This window comes from Lactuca serriola, chromosome 4 (assembly GCF_051521515.1).
Source record: "Lactuca serriola cultivar US96UC23 chromosome 4, Lser_US96UC23_V15, whole genome shotgun sequence".
Taxonomy (NCBI): domain Eukaryota; kingdom Viridiplantae; phylum Streptophyta; class Magnoliopsida; order Asterales; family Asteraceae; genus Lactuca; species Lactuca serriola.
The window spans coordinates 290,061,429-290,082,199 of NC_136411.1; the positions used below are offsets into that span (position 1 = coordinate 290,061,429).

General features: G+C 37.5%; 1 protein-coding gene and 1 pseudogene across 1 annotated transcript; both read left to right on the top strand.

Moving 5' to 3' along the window:
• Positions 1–1,669: 1,669 nt before the first annotated feature.
• LOC145100642 (tyrosine decarboxylase-like) lies at positions 1,670–3,249 on the top strand. The gene has a single exon (XM_079037833.1). The coding sequence runs from the start codon at positions 1,709–1,711 to the stop codon at positions 3,200–3,202; it is 1,494 nt and encodes a 497-aa protein (XP_078893959.1). The 5' UTR covers positions 1,670–1,708; the 3' UTR covers positions 3,203–3,249.
• On the top strand, positions 3,202–18,818 carry LOC145099418 (protein CELLULOSE SYNTHASE INTERACTIVE 1-like; annotated as a pseudogene).
• Positions 18,819–20,771: the final 1,953 nt, after the last annotated feature.

Here is a 20,771-nt window from a genome sequence, read left to right on the forward strand (position 1 = left end):
ATGTGTGCAAAATTAGTCAACAAAAGACTAATCAACTCTAAAGAATTATTTCAATCAAGCTTAAGATCCGGAAATACCAAGTCAAAACAACGTGTAAATACTTGTTCAACAGGATCACGAGAATATCAGAATTTTAGTTATTCAACCTATTCTATATATAAACTTGTAAAAGGCACACAACTAAGATAACATAGACAACTTAGACTCACTGAATCATTTGTAGTCGTACTCTCAAGCATACTTCTATAACTTTCTTTTCGATTAATAAAATCAAACAAGGCAGGTGATCATTATCACCTCCTAAGGTTTTATGTTGAAGATCCTACCAAGGATCGAAGGCTTTCCTTGTAAATCACTTGTGTTATTTCACCAAAACATATTTATATATATATATATATATATATATATATATATACACACACACACACACACACACACACACACAATATTGTAAAACTCTCTGAGTTGGCCGATTACTTATCCGAGTACTCGCTACTCGGCCTTTACTGAGGCGAGTTACAGAATCCCGAGTACTCCCCGATCGGCCTCTTACTAAAATGGGCAGTGCTGTAAAAATCAGTTAACTCAGTGATTAATATATATAAAATACTTAATGATTTATTTTTTAACACACACACACATTCGATTATTAATATATATACATCTTATACTTTCAGCAATTATTAAAAAAGTGATACCATTATGTGTTTTCAGTTTTTGTGTATTCACATTTATCTAATTTTGTTATATATTTCGATCAACTTATGATTTTGACATATATAATTTGCTTAAAAATATTTTTACATGAATTACCGAATCCATGTATTCCCCGAGTACTCGCTACTCGGTAGTCGGCCGAACAGGTACCGAGTAACGAGTTCTACAACCTTATATATATATATATATATATATATATATATATATATATATATATATATATATATATATATATATATATATATATATATATATATATATATTCGTCTGAACCTAATTTAAGCTTAGCCCGACTCCAAAGTCCAAACTCAACTCTGTTAACCCAATTTTTGTCCAATTTGATTACATGAAAGGTTTATAAGTTCTTCGATCTTTTGTTGTTGCTTCCTTTATGATGGCCCATGAGCTCTAAATTTTTGTTGCCCATTTTTTGTGTATTTATATATATTATTATTAATTTTTTTTTATTAAATCGATTGAGGCAACAGCAAATAAGGGCCTCAATTTTTATTTTCTCCGGGCCTCAAATCGGCTTCAATCAACGGACATCCCACAAGGAAAAACAAAATTTCCAATAACAGTTACTTTCATTTGATGTAAAACAAAATTTCCAAGGAGAGTTCCTTTCATTTTTTTTTTGAGCCGGCAAATCTAATCTACTCCTTTCATTTGATGTGTTACTCATAGTACAAGAAAGTATTGTCACCTTAGGTTCTCTTTTGTCAACAAATTAAATAGGATTTAATAATGGTGGCCGGAAAACAACTTTTCTTTGGTATTACAACGTATGAGATTTTATAGTCACTTGTTTGAATATTTTCAACATATCACGCATATAACTTTCCATATAGATGTTTAATTGTCCACAGAGAGGTATTAATGTATTATTTAAAATAAGCCCAGTACTAGTTATTGTAGGAGGAATCTAATTATGTATCCAAGAATCGTATATATACAGCAACTATATTCTTTGGCATATCACAAATTAACAATGAATCCCTTGAACCCAATAGAATTCAGGAGGCAATGCCATATGGTCACTGACTTCGTTGTCGATTATTACCAGAACATAGAAAAGTACCCTGTTAGAAGCCAAGTTAAACCAGGTTATCTATTAGAAAGTTCGCCCGACTGTGCTCCAATGTACCCTGAGTCAATTGAAGATATACTGAAGGATGTGCAGAAGGATATTATTCCAGGCATAACACATTGGCAAAGTCCAAATTTTTTTGCCTACTTTCCAGCCAGCTTAAACACGGCAAGCTTTCTAGGGGAAATGCTTCTCAATGGTTTTAGTGTTGTCGGATTCAACTGGGAATCTTCCCCTGCAGCAACAGAACTAGAGATCATCGTCATGGAGTGGTTGTTAAAATTACTCCAGCTTCCCCAGTCGTTCTCAACTTCAAGTAATAACGCTGGAGGTGGTGGTGTTTTGCTTGGCAGTACCTGTGAAGCCTTCATTTGCACAATTCTTGCTGCCAAAGAGAAGACACTTGATCAAATTGGAAGAGACAACACAGAGAATCTTGCAGTCTACTGTTCTGACCAAACCCATTTTTCCTTCCACAAGTCAGCAAAAGTTGTTGGGATAAAACCTGAGAATGTTCGACAAGTCTTGACAACTAGGTCAACGAACTTTGAACTGTCTCCAGAATCCCTAGATGAGATGATTAAAAGAGACCTTGAAGATGGTTTAATTCCAATCTATTTATGTGCAACTGTTGGGACAACCTCAACGACAGCCGTGGACCCATTGGGGCCTTTGTGTGAGGTGGCTAGCAAATATAATATGTGGGTTCACGTGGATGCTGCCTATGCTGGAAGTGCATGTATCTGCCCTGAGTTTCGTCACTTCCTTGATGGTGTCGAGGGTGCAAGCTCCTTCAGTTTTAATGCTCACAAATGGCTGCTCACAAATCTGGCTTGCTGCTGCCTTTGGGTTAAAGACAAAGCTTCATTTACCAAACCACTCTCCACAACCTCAGAGTTGATGGCAAACGAATCCACTGAATCAGGGAAAGTCGTCGACTACAAAGACTGGCAGATATCACTAGCACGAAGATTTCAAGCCTTAAAGTTATGGATGGTGCTAAGGAGCTATGGGACGACTGCTTTGAGGGAATACATAAGAAAGCATGTGAAAATGGCCAAGGATTTTGAAGGGCTCGTCAACATGGACGCTAGGTTTGAGATTATGGCGCCTAGATACTTTTCTATGGTTTGTTTTAGAGTTTCTCCATATGCTATTAGTCAGCACCATGACAACGACCATAAAGCAAATGAATTGAACCAGATGTTATTGGAATCGGTGAATGCAACCGGGCGAGTTTACATGACACATTCCGTGGTTGGAGGAGTTTATATTATCCGATTTTCTGTGGGGGCAGGTCTCACCGAAGACAGACATGTAAATATGGCTTGGGAGTTGGTGCAAGGTGAAGCAACTTCCCTTCTCGGCGAACCAAAGACCAGAGACCAGTTCTAATGGTCAGCCACGGGAAGATTAAAGACGAATCTATGTAATCATTTAAAAGAAGCAACTCAACATATATCTCATGTTCTCTATCTAGGCATTCTGAAATTAACATGTCTAAGTGAGATACAATAAAGGGGGTTTACCTCAATAAATATTATTATGATAAAATAATTCTAAATGAAAAAGATAAATAAACATATTTCTATAGCTAGTTAGCTACACGTAGTGAATGTCCCATATCGTAGGTGGCTGGATGGTAAAAGTCGCGCTTTAAGACGACATGCCAAAAAAATCCTAAGAAGTTGTTGAACACCTCTCTCTCTCTCTCTCTCTCTCCTCTCTCTCTCTCTCTCTCAAATGTGTTTTTTTAAATAACTAATATACACCTACACTTTTATAAAGTGATGCACATCATAATTTTTTTTTATAAAAAAATTAGTTAAAGATAACATTTAATTAAATAAACATTTACGACATATGAAATTTAAAAGAAAAAACTATGTCAAGTCTTCTTTTTCTACTAAACTATTATATTTATAATTATAATTATATAAAAAATAAAAATATCACACGACCTGGTAGAAGAAAAAACATGTGTGGGGAAGAGAAAAAAGTCGCCAAAATAGGTATAGATGTCGTCCGCAAAGCTTTTGGCAAGGGACAATGTAAAATAAAATTTAATATTATTGAATAAAAGAGATTAATCTTACAAAACAGAATTGTAACGCACGTTACTGTGATTATAAGGCACATCAATGTTTTGTGAGAATTATATAGTAATTTTTAGTGAGATTTTGTAATTTTCACCAACTCCTCAAAATCAAATAGGATCAAATATTTAAAGATAGTCTTCTAAACACGCTATAATTGTTCATACTCTTTCTAAGTTCATATTAATGGATCATTGGTGGTTTTGTTAAAATAATCTTAAAATAATAATTATTTTAAATCATTTTTATTTGCTGTTTATAAATTGTATTATAAAAATTATTGATTTTAACTTTCTAATACCCGTTAAGTGGTATCAAAGTCTTTTTTTTTACATGTTTGAAAGATTTAACTTTTCAAAACTCTTAAATGATATCAAAGTCTATTTTACTTGTTACATATGTTTATTATCATGTTTGGTAAACGTTGGTTTCGGAAAATATGTTTGATATTTTTTTTGGAAAAGAAATAACCAAATATATTTTCTTTGATAACTCGTAGTTTATAATTAGTATTTTTTTATGCAACCAATTTTTTCATGCATTTGATTGTATAAAGTTTCTTTAGAAAAATAAAGTGTTTGTTTCAATTTATAATTAGTGTTTTTTATGCAACCAATTTTATCATGCTTCTTTTTTCCAACAATACCATCCAAGAATATGCGTCTAGTGAGACTGTTAGAGCTATAACCCATAAATTCTTACATCTACTTGGGCACATATATCCTATATTTGTTTCTTCATTCCACAACATTATACCTTGAAAAATGTACTTGGTGATAACAATGTGTCCAATACAAACCAATTTTTACTACCATAATTGAGTGGATTTTTTAAAGTATAATGTCCTAATAAGAAAAAATTGAAATTAAAATGCTATATTTGCGTAGATTTTCTTCAAGTATAATTGCCTAATAAGAAAATATTGAAAGTACAATGGTCTAATAGAATGAAATGAAATATGATGATATAATACACAAATATATGAAAATATATTGTATTTTATGGCATTACTGTTGCATTAGTGTCTAAGTCCATAACTATAATTGGTATGTACTTGACCCGATTTGGCATGGTCCATTTGGGTTGCATGACATCAGAACAATTGGATATACAAAATGAAAAAAAAGATACTTATGATTTATATTAGTATATTATAAATATTAATATGAAATCATATTATTTAACTAATATTGATCAATAATTAATTTAGTATCAAAAGGAACTAATTAAATATGGACTCTTACATAAATGGTGGGCCAAGTTCATTTAGGTAGGGCTAAGCTTTCATGGATAGTCGATGGAGTGTTTAACCCATTGATCCTATGGAAATGAAAGGTCATGGGTATTAGGGTTTACATAAATGTAACCCTAATTCTCCACATTATATAAAGAGGTCCCATGTTCATGAAATGAGCACTAGAGTGTGTACACAAGAGGGAAAAACCGATTTGGTGAAAGTATCCTTATTCTCAAGTTATTCCAAGAGTTCTTGGTGTTGTGTGAACCATTTGAGGTACAACACTTGGGGCACTAGGCTCTTAAAGGTTAAAAACTTGAAGCTTCATCAAAAGGTATGTCATTCTACTAGATTTTTATAATATAGTTGCTTCATATTATGCTAGTTAGGATGAAACCTTCGAATATTGAATATTTGCATGTATAATAGAGAAAACATAGATCTGATGTTTATAGGGTTGCATGTACATCATAGGAGTGTTAGAATGTTCAAAATCCATCAATTACACCGTAACTGGTATCCACATATTAGGCTATCCAAGGAATACCATGTTACTTCTAGTTATCTATGTATTGTTGCATCCGACTTCCATTTCTTTCTATTACTAGATTCTACTTTCAAAATGACTAAAGTACAATTCTTTATTAAAAAAAGGATCAAATGTAAGGATGAACATATGGATCGGGGAACTGGCCAGAACCGGTACCGGAACCGGAATCGATACCGGAACCAGAACCCGATGAAACCTGTCGGGCCGGGACCGGGATCATATTTGTGACAACCCTATATTTTTCCAAAGCATTGTAACACTCGAAAGCTAAATACAACGAAATTAACCTCGAAAATAAAGCGTTCAAGTATCAAGGTTGGGCTGCATCGAATATTAGATATCATGCCAAGGTTTCCAAAAACATAAAGAACGCTCAAAACCGAGTTATATTGAAGAAATTATAACCACTCATATATTTACGACACGACGTTAAAACATTATTTGACATAAAAAGAAAAATCTCAATAAAATACATTTTAGCCTTAAGTATCTAAACAAAAGTAGTAGATCTCGTTGAAAGGTGAGCGTGCATAAAAAGATCGCCCAAATTGGACCTCGTATGAAGAAGTTACGGATTTTGAAAGTTTCGTAACAGTAGTAGAGGGCTAAAAACTCGGATTGAAGATCGAGTGTTATTTAGCTATCGCCACCTAAACGGAAGTTGAAGATCTCCTCAGTGGTAATAAAACAATAAAAAGACAAACGAAAACCGACGTCGAATAAAGAACCTATGAATTTTTAACGAACTTTAGAAGGCCCAGTCTATTAAAAATATATCATTAAAAATAAAGTCAAAACTAGCCGACGGAGTCTAAATGAAAGTTGTAGAACATAATCTCACCTACGCGTGGATATAGAGAACATGAAAAACGGAGCTCGTACGCGAAAGTTATGGAATTTAGAAGAGGACAGGCCGGGTTACGCCCCGCGTTCTCTGGGAGTACGCCCCGCGTACTAGACCCAGAGTCGAGTCCCATCGGCCCGCCCCCTCTACGCTTAGCTAGCCAGGAGTCGTAAGCCATGACGCCATATTACGCCCAGCGTAACGACGTACGCGCCGCGTACGTGAGTACGCCCAGCGTACTCCAAAATTACGCCCCGCGTACTCACTCTCCCAGCACTATAAATAGATGGCATCAGCTGCGAGTTTAGGCACACTTTCTCAAATCTCCAGTTACTCTCACACACTTCCAAGCACAAGAAGCTGTCCCGACGACCTCGGTTTCCGCACTCGAGCCCCCGACGAAAGATTTACGCTGCAGAGATCCCCGAAGAGCCCAACGACGCAACCATCCGCGGTCGAAGTTCTGCTCGACCCTAGCCTCTCTCTTCAAACTTAACGAGTGAGTTCATACCCCTACTTTTCAATTCTTTTTAAGTTTTAGGGGGGGGGGGGATACAAGTACATTACGAATCAAAGTATCATTTTATAAACATAATTATATTATCGTTCTTATAAGGTTTCGATACAAAAATAACTTTATATTTAAAGGGCTATTATATCACAAAGTTGTTATTACCAAATGGGAACATACTTTTGAGAAACTATAATGAGCATTGTATTCAAGTGATTCATACATTTTACATATACATCACGACAAATGAAATGCTTTCAAAAGAAGTAAAGTCTTTATTATCGTAAATCTGTTTATACCAAGTAATGTGAGACATTTAAACTTCAACGTACTCGTATGTATGCATTTCAAGTCCTGTATTATATACTATAATCTCTTGGAGAGAGAGCGTGATACTTGTGTGTAGATCTATACGGGATTGACAATCCCGCACCTAAACTATTAGCTATAGTTAGAACGGCAGGTCTGGGGTGACAAATGTCATAACACTACAACACCTGAAGAATGTTGTTACAGGCCGTCAGGGTCAATAGTATCGTTATAAAACTCACATAAAAGTATAAACACAAGTTTGATTTACGAGATTCATATATGCATTTCAGTTTTCCATTTTATCGTTAACACAAATTTTATCACTATTATTCAAGTATGGAAAACACAAACGCACTCCAACACAGGAAACTTTTCAAATCATTTATAGAAAATATTGGATTTTCTGAAAACCTCGTTCATCGATTTACCATAAAAAAGGACATACTTTTCAATGCAAAACACTTATGAACTCACCAACTTAATTGTTGACACTTTTTCGAAACCACTTGTATTTCTCAGGGAATCAGTAATACAGGTAACCACCAGCTTTTGGAGAAGGGAACACTAAGGATGTTTTATTATTAAACATTTATCATCTCATTGTAATATTCTTTTGCTAATATGTATAACGCAACAACATACGTTTTCATTATATATGTGATGGTTGTGTTACTTTCTTTACAATATTCAATGGTTGTGATACTACGTGAAGTCATCCACCCCCGAATGTTTCCGCCATTCTGGTTTGGGGGTGTGACAGATTGGTATCAGAGCATTGTTTATAGTGAACTAAGTATATCGAACCACATACGATATACAAACTATAAATGCAAGGGGGACCAAAAACCCTCTGACAAAACATTTTCTTGAACAAAATACGTTCTTTTAAAAGATATACATTTTTACAAAGCATGCATTAATCTCGAATCATAACAAGTTTTACTAAAAAGTATTAAGGCAAGTTACGACACTACGATTGATCCCCGGGGTATGTAATCATGTCGAGAATAAATATAGCCTGATCAACTATATTTATCCTGGATTTGACCAACGTACGTCGAGGAATGGTTATAGTGGACAATAAGCCGAAAACTTACCAAATACATAATTATTTTAGTTTCGCCAAGTTGAAATAATATAGAAGTATTATTAAAAATAGTTGTACAATAAAAGTTATAGTTAAAAATAATAAGTCGCTAAATAGAAATTTCTTTTCTTATAACGTTCTCATACATCTATCCTAGTACAGACAAATGGCCGGATTCCATTTACCAGGAGATCCCTACTACCCAAACCAAGGCAACGGCGGTTGGATAGAAGAAGACCCAGAGGAAATCGAAGAAGAGATCGAGGAAGATCCCGAAGGGGTTATCGAGGAAGAATTCGAAGTCGAAGTCGGAGAGGAATGCGAAGTCGACGAAGAGATCGAGGAGATTTCTAGCGGGACAGACTCTGAGCCAGAAGTGTACGACCCTCCCATCCCTCATCCTCCCGTAATCAGACCATATCAACCGGGACCCATCCCCATCTGGGGAAGCCACCTCTACTACTGGAGCCGCCAGCAAGGTGTACGCCCTCCTTTCGGCATGTGCCGAGATTTTTACAATGTTAGTGGGGGAGGCTCAGCTGATTGAGCACTTCCTGTCGTCGTGAATGCTATAGCTAACCAGAACTACCAGGCGGACCAACAAGCAGCCAGAGTTCGCGAGATCAATGCTGCTACCCAAGGTAACGCCGCTGACATCCGCCGTTTGGAAGGACTACATGAGAATACCCAAATCTACACGGGGACACTTCAGAACCAAATGATAACGGCTCTGGCAGAAATAAGAGAAATGAAGGAACAACAAGCAGATCTCGAGAGGCGACTAATGGGAGTCAAACGGTCGGATGCCGAGTCTAGCTCCAAACGCCGCAAGTAGAGCTCGTTCGATGCCCAACAATTTTGTTATAGATTAGGATTTCGGATAAAAGTTTTTCCCTTATTTCCCTTTTGTATCTGCAATCGGAGACCTCTAGGAGGGTCAAATTTTCCCGAACAAGATATGTAATGTAACACACCTCAAGTGTGACCTATATGAATGAATATGAAGTATTTCTTATTATATACCTCTCAAAAATTACGAGTTTTAAATTTCTATGCCTACCTTGAAACCATAAACTAAAGTCAAAACAAATTACAAGATACAACTAACACACGATTGTCAAAACATTAGAAACTTATAGTATTCATTCTTATTTTTCTCTACCAGAACATGCCTCCTCGTAGATCAACACGCAGAAACTCAACTTCAACACCACCTCCACCACCTCCTCCAATTATGGACACCGTTATGTTCCAGACTGCTGTAACCGCTGCTGTAACTGCAACAATGGCACAAATGAGCAACAACGGATCGGGGGGAGGAACAAACAGTTTTACAAATGGCCAAGGTCAAAGCCGTTCAGGGGTATGCACTTACAAAGACTTCACCAACGGAAAACCTATTCCCTTTTATGGGACTGGGGGAGTATTGGCTTTATCTCAATGGATAGAGAAAACGGAAGCTATATTCGAAATCTGTGCATGTCCTGAAGAAAGCAAAGTAAAGTTTGCCGCTTTTACTTTCTCTGAACGCGCCCTGACATGGTGGAACGGCCACGTCCAGACACTAACCCTGGTGGTGGCAAACTCCATGGGTTGGGAAAACCTGAAAAGAATTCGAGAATACTGCCCAAGAGGCGAGATTCAGAAGCTTGAACAGGAACTGTGGAACCTTTTGATGGTAGGTTCGGACATAGCAGGTTACACCAACAGGTTCAGTGACTTAATAACACTTTGCCCAGGAATGTTAACCCTGGAGAGCCAAAAGGTCGAGAGATACATCTGGGGACTATCACCCAAACTTCGAGGAAGTGTATTAGCCTCCAAACCCTTGACTTTCGCCAGCGCTAAGGAACTAGCACAATCTCTTGTTGATCATGGTGCCTGTCAAGGAGTCGCGGCGATTATGACTGAACCAACCAAAGGGAACGGCAACAATGAAATCAATGCCAACAACAACAACAAGAAGAAATTTTGGAACAAAAGGAAGGGGCAAACTTCGCAAGAACCTTCAAAGAAGCAAATGGTTGCGGTTCATGCTGCTACTACCCCCACCAAAACTCCTGCTACCTCTGCACCAACAAAACCATATGCGGGGAATCTGCCCAAGTGCAGTAAGTGCAACTACCATCACCATGGTATTTGTCACGAGATGCACTGCAAGAACTGTGACAGGAAAGGGCACACAACCCGTTTCTGTAAAGCACCGACACGACCAATCACTCGAGTTTCAGGCACTGGAGTAAGCCGGGCGTGTTATGGGTGCGGAGAGACTGGACACTTCAGGAGGGATTGTCCCAAGGAAAGGAATATTGGCGGTGTAGGGAGAGTGTTGGTAGTAGGACAGAATGAAGCAATAGCAGACCCCACGGTGGTTACGGGTACGTTCCTACTCAACAACACTTATGCATGCATACTTTTTAACTGCGGTGCGGAGAGAAGTTTTGTGAGTCATAAATTCAAACACCTACTTAATCAAAAACCCCAACCACTCAATAAAATATTCACTGTATAAATGGCAAACGGTAAAACAGAACACGCAAACGATTTGTACGTAGGGTGCACACTAAATTTAAACGAGCGCTTGTTTCGAGTCGATCTTATGCCCATTTCCATAAGAAGTTTCGATGTCATCATCGGTATGGACTGGTTGAGCCTTCACCATGCCGATATCCTTTGCCACGAAAGGGTTGTTCGCCTAAATCTGCCAAACGGCGAAACTCTTGTCATTTATGGCGACAAACCTAGTTCAAGTTTACAAATCATTTCCTGTATTAAAGCACAAAAGTATCTTCGTAAGGAATATCATGCCTTTCTAGCCCACGTAGTAGACAAGAAACGAGAATCGAAAAACATTAAAGACATTCCAGAAGTCTGCAACTTCCCGGATATTTTCCCAGAAGATCTTCCAGGAATCCCACCGGAACGTCAAGTCGAGTTCAGAATCGACTTAATCCCCGGAGCTACCCCTGTAGCAAAGTCACCTTACCGTTTAGCCCCAGCCGAGATGCAGGAACTATCCAGTCAATTAAACGAACTGCTGAGCAAGGGATTCATCAGACCGAGCTTCTCACCATGGGGAGCGCCAGTCCTATTCGTGAAAAAGAAGGACGGATCCTTTCACATGTGCATCAATTATCGGGAACTGAACAAACTCACGATCAAGAACCGATATCCCTTACCGCGCATAGACGATCTATTCGACCAACTACAGGGAGCAAGCTACTTCTCAAAGATCGATCTAAGATCTGGTTATCACCAACTGCGAGTACTAGAGGGAGACATCCCCAAAACGGCTTTCCGAACACGTTATGGTCACTACGAATTTGTAGTAATGCCCTTCGGATTGACGAATGCTCCAGTAGTGTTCATGGACTTGATGAACCGAGTATGTCATCCCTTCCTGGATAAGTTCGTGATCGTGTTCATAGATGATATACTTATCTATTCAAGAAGCCAGGAAGAACACAACCAACATCTCCGCCAAGTACTGGAAACACTAAGGGCAGAGAAACTTTACGCAAAATTTTCCAAATGTGAATTTTGGATTCGAGAAGTGAATTTCCTAGGACATGTTGTAAGCAAAGAAGGAATACACGTGGACCCCTCCAAGATAAAGGCAATAGATAGTTGGACTACTCCAAGAACCCCTACAGAAATCCGGCAATTTTTGGGACTCGCCGGGTATTACCGAAGATTCATACCGAACTTTTCAAAGATTGCCAAGCCACTTACCACCCTAACCCAGAAAAATGTGACCTTCGACTGGGGAGAAAAACAAGACAGCGCATTTCAGACACTAAAGCGAGCCTTATGTAGTACGCCCATCCTAACCCTGCCAGAGGGAACGGAGGACTTCGTGGTCTATTGTGATGCATCAAACCAAGGACTTGGGTGTGTCTTAATGCAAAGAGGGAAGGTCATCGCCTACGCCTCAAGGCAACTAAAGACGCACGAAGTGAACTACACAACGCACGATCTTGAACTAGGGGCAGTCGTCTTCGCTCTGAAGATATGGAGACACTATCTCTACGGCACAAAATGTACCATCTTCACTGATCATAAAAGCCTCCAACATATCCTCAATCAGAAAGAACTCAACATGAGACAAAGACGATGGATAGAACTACTAAGTGATTACGAGTGCGAAATTCAATATCACCCTGGAAAGGCTAATGTAGTGGCTGATGCACTCAGTCGGAAGGAGTACTCAGGTCGCCGAGTGAAATCCCTAACTATGACGATCCAATCACACCTGCTCACGCAAATCAAGGAAGCCCAAATAGAAGCCTTGAAATCCGAAAATGTGACAGGAGAAGTCCTAACGGGAATGGATAAGAACCTTGAGACCAAGAACAACGGAATTCGTTATTTCATGGATCGAATTTGGATACCAAAGTTTGGTGGATTCAGAGAAATCGTTATGGACGAAGCCCATAAAACACGATACTCCATACATCCCGGCTCCGATAAGATGTATCTCGATCTCAAGGAGTTGTACTGGTGGCAAAACATGAAAGCCGAAATTGCTACCTACGTGAGCAAATGCCTGACATGTGCCAAAGTCAAGGTGGAATATCAGAAGCCCTCGGGTTTATTACAGCAACCAGAAATACCCGAATGGAAGTGGGAGCGGATAACCATGGATTTCATAACAAAACTACCCAAGTCAACAAGCGGACTCGACACCATTTGGGTAATTGTCGACAGGTTAACTAAGTCAGCGCATTTCCTATCGATCAAAGAGACGGATAAATTGGAGAAGTTAACAAGGACATACCTCAGAGAAATTGTACGACTGCATGGTGTGCCCATATCCATTATCTCGGACCGAGATAGTAGATTCACCTCAAGGTTCTGGCAGTCGCTACAAAAAGCTTTGGGGACAAGACTAGACATGAGTACCGCTTATCACCCAAAAACCGACGGCCAGAGCGAGAGAACTATACAAACCCTAGAAGACATGCTGAGAGCTTGCATAATCGATTTTGGAAAAGCATGGGACACACATCTACCCTTGGTCGAGTTCTCGTACAACAATAGCTACCACACCAGTATCAAAGCTGCCCCGTTCGAAGCCCTCTATGGCCGCAAATGCAGGTCACCTTTGTGCTGGGCCGAAGTGGGCGACACGCAACTAGCAAAAGGACAATCAACTGACAACACGCTCACTGGACCAGAAATCATAAGGGAGACTATGGAGAAGATTGTTCAAATCCGAGAACGTTTAAAAGCATCAAGGGATAGACAAAAGAGTTACGCAGATAAGAGACGCAAACCCTTGGAATTCCAAGTTGGAGACCATGTCCTACTCAAAGTCTCACCTTGGAAAGGTTTAATACGCTTCGGAAAATGTGGAAAACTGAACCCTAGATACATCGGACCATTCGAGATCCTTGCCAGGATCGGTCCAGTGGCCTACAAACTTAGACTACCTCAGGAACTCCACAACGTACACCCTACCTTTCACGTATCAAATCTAAAGAAGTGCTTATCCGACGAGACCCTTGTTGTCCCTCTAGACGAAATTGCAATAAACGAAAACCTCCAGTTTGTGGAGGAACCAGTAGAGATCATGGATCGGGAAATCAAAAGGACTAAACAAAGCCGAATACCCATTGTAAAGGTCCGCTGGAACGCCAAGCGAGGACCTGAATACACCTGGGAACGCGAGGATCAGATGAAACAAAAGTACCAGCATCTTTTTCCTTAAACAGTAAACACTATCTTAGATTAAATTTCGGGACGAAATTCCCTTAACAGGGGGATGATGTGACAACCCTATATTTTTCCAAAGCATTGTAACACTCGAAAGCTAAATACAACGAAATTAACCTCGAAAATAAATCGTTCAAGTATCAAGGTTGGGCTGCATCGAATATTAGATATCATGCCAAGGTTTCCAAAAACATAAAGAACGCTCAAAACCGAGTTATATTGAAGAAATTATAACCACTCATATATTTACGACACGACGTTAAAACATTATTTGACATAAAAAGAAAAATCTCAATAAAATACATTTTAGCCTTAAGTATCTAAACAAAAGTCGTGGATCTCGTTGAAAGGTGAGCGTGCATAAAAAGATCGCCCAAATTGGACCTCGTATGAAGAAGTTACGGATTTTGAAAGTTTCGTAACAGTAGTAGAGGGCTAAAAACTCGGATTGAAGATCGAGTGTTATTTAGCTATCGCCACCTAAACGGAAGTTGAAGATCTCCTCAGTGGTAATAAAACAATAAAAAGACAAACGAAAACCGACGTCGAATAAAGAACCTATGAATTTTTAACGAACTTTAGAAGGCCCAGTCTATTAAAAATATATCATTAAAAATAAAGTCAAAACTAGCCGACGGAGTCTAAATGAAAGTTGTAGAACATAATCTCACCTACGCGTGGATATAGAGAACATGAAAAACGGAGCTCGTACGCGAAAGTTACGGAATTTAGAAGAGGACAGGCCGGGTTACGCCCCGCGTTCTCTGGGAGTACGCCCGCGTACTAGACCCAGAGTCGAGTCCCATCGGCCCGCCCCCTCTACTCTTAGCTAGCCAGGAGTCGTAAGCCATGACGCTATATTACGCCCAACGTAACGACGTACGCGCCGCGTACGAGAGTACGCCCAACGTACTCCAAAATTACGCCCCACGTACTCACTCTCCCAGCACTATAAATAGATGGCATCAGCTGCGAGTTTAGGCACACTTTCTCAAATCTCCAGTTACTCTCACACACTTCAAAGCACAAGAAGCTGTCCTGACGACCTCGGTTTCCGCACTCGAGCCCCCGACGAAAGATTTACGCTGCAGAGATCCCCGAAGAGCCCAACGACGCAACCATCCGCGGTCGAAGTTCTGCTCGACCCTAGCCTCTCTCTTCAAACTTAACGAGTGAGTTCATACCCCTACTTTTCAATTCTTTTTAAGTTTTAGGGGGGGGGGGGAATACAAGTACATTATGAATCAAAGTATCATTTTATAAACATAATTATATTATCGTTCTTATAAGGTTTCGATACAAAAATTACTTTATGTTTAAAGGGATATTATATCAAAAAGTTGTTATTACCAAATGGGAACATACTTTTGAGAAACTATAATGAGCATTGTATTCAAGTGATTCATACATTTTACATATACATCACGACAAATGAAATGCTTTCAAAAGAAGTAAAGTCTTTATTATCGTAAATCTGTTTATACCAAGTAATGTGAGACATTTAAACTTCAACGTACTCGTATGTATGCATTTCAAGTCCTGTATTATATACTATAATCTCTTGGAGAGAGAGCGTGATACTTGTGTATAGATCTATACGGGATTGACAATCCCGCACCTAATCTATTAGCTATAGTTAGACCGGCAGGTCTGGGGTGACAAATGTCATAACACTACAACACCTGAAGAATGTTGTTACAGGCCGTCAGTGTCAATAGTATGGTTATAAAACTCACATAAAAGTATAAAAACAAGTTTGATTTACGAGATTCATATATGCATTTCAGTTTTCCATTTTATCGTTAACACAAATTTTATCACTATTATTCAAGTATGGAAAACACAAACGCACTCCAACACAGGAAACTTTTCAAATCATTTATAGAAAATATTGGATTTTCTGAAAACCTCGTTCATCGATTTACCATAAAAAAGGACATACTTTTCAATGCAAAACACTTATGAACTCACCAACTTAATTGTTGACACTTTTTCGAAACCACTTGTATTTCTCAGGGAATCAGTAATACAGGTAACCACCAACTTTTGGAGAAGGGAACACTAAGGATGTTTTATTATTAAACATTTATCATCTCATTGTAATATTCTTTTGCTAATATGTATAACGCAACAACATACGTTTTCATTATATATGTGATGGTTGTGTTACTTTCTTTACAATATTCAATGGTTGTGATACTACGTGAAGTCTTCCACCCCCGAATGTTTCCGCCATTCTGGTTTGGGGGTGTGACAATATTCTTGTAGATTTTTGAAACAGAGAACCGGTAGGAACCGGAACTGGTAGAACCATAAAAAACCGGAACAATTTGTTGCTATTTATCAAGGATCGATTTCAACATTGAAGACACGACAAGAACCGGTAGGAACCGGGAACCGGTAGAACCGGCAGTCCGGTTTGGCTCTTAATTTCGGCCGACTTCGGTCCCTGTCCGGGTCCGGTTCGGGCCGTTTCTAGCCAGATCGGTTCCTTTACTCATCCCTAATCAAACGATAGCAACAAACTTTTTTGATTTGTTTATTATAGCATCGTACTTTCATTTCTTTCGGTTACAACATTTGTACATTCAAAATTTTTTTAATAAGGCATCATACCTTAAAAAAATTACCAAAGTGTCGCATTGTGATTTCAGTCTTTTTCTTTATAATGCACTAGTTTATAACCTGTGGTTCCTACGGTTACAAAATTAATTAAACTTTCATAGTAAAAACTCAAAATTATTAATCAATTATTTTAAATGAATTATTAATTAAGAGATGTTCTTTTAGTTATATAAAATTGTAATCATTGATTTAAATAAATACATGAAATTATATGACCTTATAATCTGTACTATTTTTTTTTTAATTTTTATTCTAATGTTATCAATTTAATGTAAGTAGAGTGGAAAATTTGAAATTTGAAATGGAGAACCAATAGGTTGACAAATGACATAACATTAATTAGAAGTCATAATAGGATGACAAATGGCAAAAAGAGAATAAACATATTCTTTTATTAGAGTACAAAGATTTTATTTTGAAAAATATACCCAAAGTAGTTAAAAATGCTTTGTATTTCGATGACATTGCTATAACTAAGTAAAATGTTGTAACCAGAACAAATGAAAGTAAGATGCTATAATATAGAAATCAATGGAGATACACTTATATTTCTTGCATTTAACCCTGAGTAAGAAACCCGAAACTACAATGATGTAAAAGATAGAAATTAAAGCAGGATACAACACACAAATAAACAAAAGCACCATGCTATTTCTTGCATTTAACCTTTAATTTATCTCCTTCTGATGATCTTTCATCCCTTATTTTAAATGGTCGTGCATCTGCAAATACAAAGCAATTTTCACAGCTATTACTTAGACTTCTTCAAAGTATAATATCATAATAAAAGAAAAAATTGAAAGATACTATAATAAACAAACAAAAAAAGGTATGTTATCTACTGAGCCTTTATCTCATATGTTGAATACTCATACAGCTGTTATTGAAAAGGATTTATAGGCAACTGGGACAGTCCATGAGGAGTATTTAAAAGCCCTAAACGCAGTTTTTGGAAACTTCCCACGTTTAAGATCCTTTGAACCCACAACATTAAGCTTCCCACATTTAGTGACATCACTCAAAACTGGCATAGAAGCAACTCATGAAGCTGTATTGGACGCACTATTTATTTTGAGGCTAGTGTGGTCTGCATGCCCTGCTGATATCTCTAGATCCAAATGAAATGTTGCTGCATATGCAATACCCTTGTTGTAGTACTTGATCTAGTCTGGCACACCCCGGTTTCAAGAAAAAGCCGAGTTTTTGTTTGTCAATGTTTACCGGGGACATTGATGGCCATAATTAAACACAATAATAATATGAAAACAATCGGTGTGTAATCTGACTGTGTACTGCAAGCTTACACTTGGTAACACTCCTTCCAGGAAAACCAAGGTACATTTATATTTATTAATTTTAAACTATATTTTTATTAAAATTCAAAAATAAGTTATTAATATATTGTTGAATTTGTTTCTTTAGGTGGTTGCAACATGCTCTAATCCGAAGTGGGATGAGAACTTTATTCGGTCCTTTGAAAGTCTTCCTAAAGGCTAGAAGCTAAACATGTCATACAAAAATAAAAGCACGATGGGAAAGGTATATAGGCTGCAGGAGCTTTACAATGAAATGCGTAGATAATGACCCATCTAAAAAGGCGACACATAGATTCACTCTACAACTCTCGTCTGTGGAAAAGACGTGAATGTGCTCTTCGCTCTGATCTCGAAAATGTCCCTAGACATTTTGTCATTTCTCGTATAGTGTTGCTATGTAACAAATGTTTTACTATAATTTAATAGATTTTTCAAAGTACACTGTCTTAATAAGATAAAATTGAAGTAGAATGCTACAATATAAAGAAATGAAAGTTGAATGCTTAAATAACTCACTATAAAGGACATTAAGTCAAAATAAACACATTATCGAGGATTTTATATTTTTTTTTGTGTAGAGTTCGTTTGGGAAGTAACAATATAGGTTCACTAAGTGGGGATGTTGGGGGTAGTGGCAGGTGAGTATGCTTTGCTGCCCGAAAGCAAAAATGGTGCCTTGAGGAATCTTGAAATAGAATTTCAATGGTCAAACAAGTAACTTGTTTTTGAACCTTTTTTTGTATATAATTTTTTTTAAATGACGCTTTATATTGTAGATTTCAAAGTATAGCCTCATGAACAGTTGTTTCTTGTAATTGTTGTGTTCTAACCTTTTGATTCAAACTGGACCCGACTTGTGTTTGCGGTGTCTTTTTGTTGTTTCTAGTAAGATGTGTGAATGTTAGTTTAAACTAATGTGAAATTGATTTTTTATTTGACGACAACCTACCAAAATAATGAGAATTTTTTTGGTTGTATTATGTATTATATTAGGGTTGTATTTTTTAATCATTTACGTGTTTATCAATCATTTACATGAACAACCTTATGACTGTTGGATTAGTTTTTTTTAAGCGACAATTTATAATTAAAAGAACCTTGGACTAGCAAGTAACTAGGGAGGGAACCGGAAGTTCAAAATAGAAATAACAAACAAAAAAGGAAAACAACTATATGGAGTGAGTTACACTGATATTAAAAGTAAAAGACAAAAATTGCAAAAATGGTCCTTACGATATGCATTTTTTGGGGTTTTGGTCTAAACCCTGACTTTTTGGATTTGTAGTCCTTTTGGCCATATTTGTACGTAGATTTGGTCCCTCGTAAAATTAAAATGACTAAATTGCCCTTATTAGATTTATTTTCCATTTTCTTTTTTATAAGTATTTTTATATATTAAATAAAGATTCTCTCTCTCTCTCTCTCTCTCTCTCTCTTATCAGGTTTTAATACCTAGAACTCAAAATCGACCACCATCCTCTTATTCAATCATAGACCTCAATCTATCTTCTCTTCCACCTCATTATTCCGCCTCCACCTCGTTCATGATTATCTCTCATAAAACCCACCAGCCTACATTCCTGAGTCATCCCCAACTCCATAAAGAAGGTCGATTGCCTATATAAAGTATTTAAAAAGAAGTCTGATCTTTGTATGTTATTCCCAAATTAAAAGTGAAACAAATAGGTTGTGTTTCTTAGAATTGGGTTTTATCACACAGGTTTCAGTATGGCGTTCATGTCGTCATCAATTGCAAGCATCCAATTCTCCTTTTTACTTGCCTTTTTGAAGCTTATTAGGTCATAATCAGAGAATAGAGCAAAATCTGCACATTCATCAAAATTAATTGGTTGTTAAAGATTTTCTATGATCTACTGGTTCGTTCGATTTGATTATGGGATTATGCAAGATTCAAACAAAAGATATCTCTCAGGTGTCCTTCGTAAAAATCAGGTTTGACATGTGCTGACTGTTCGTATCTTTCCCCTGCTTTTTCGTATTCTTTTTGGGAGAATTCGAATCTGATTTGCACTTGTTGTAATAATGATTCTTTTCTAGTGTTATCATCTTCTATAATGACAATTGATTTTCTTGCTTTGTTCACCTGGATGTTACCTAGGTTGAACAAAGCTAAAGCAGGCATTTCTTGGAATTTTGATCGAACTATGTCGAAAAGGTTCTGGGAGCTTTCTGTTGTGATTGTATCTTCCAATGCTTCCGAGTAAGTCTCCATTCCGAGTTCATGAAGATCTAAATATGGAACTGTATCGAATCCCACATGTATCTTGAAGAGTCTTGAGAACTGGACAATCCATTCCTCTTTGGAATTTGTGATTCCTTCTGATTTTCCCTCATAAACAATGGGAAGTTGTTCTTTTTGGAAGAGCTTTTATGTTGGTTCTTTATCTAGAGTAACTTCCACTAGGTAAAGTTTGAACGTACCGTGAGGATCACTTGAAGTTTCTGCAGATCTCAGCTCAGGCGTTGATGGTGATTAGATCTCCTTCTCGATCTTTTTACTTGATGAGAGAGAGAGAGAGAGGCCCCAAATTAGATAATTATTTTATTTTTCATTTAAATTAAATAGAAAAAGCATAAAAAATATATCAGAAGGGTATAATAGTCTTTTCAGTTTACCGAGAGACCAAAAACGCAAAGAAACTTGTGGTTT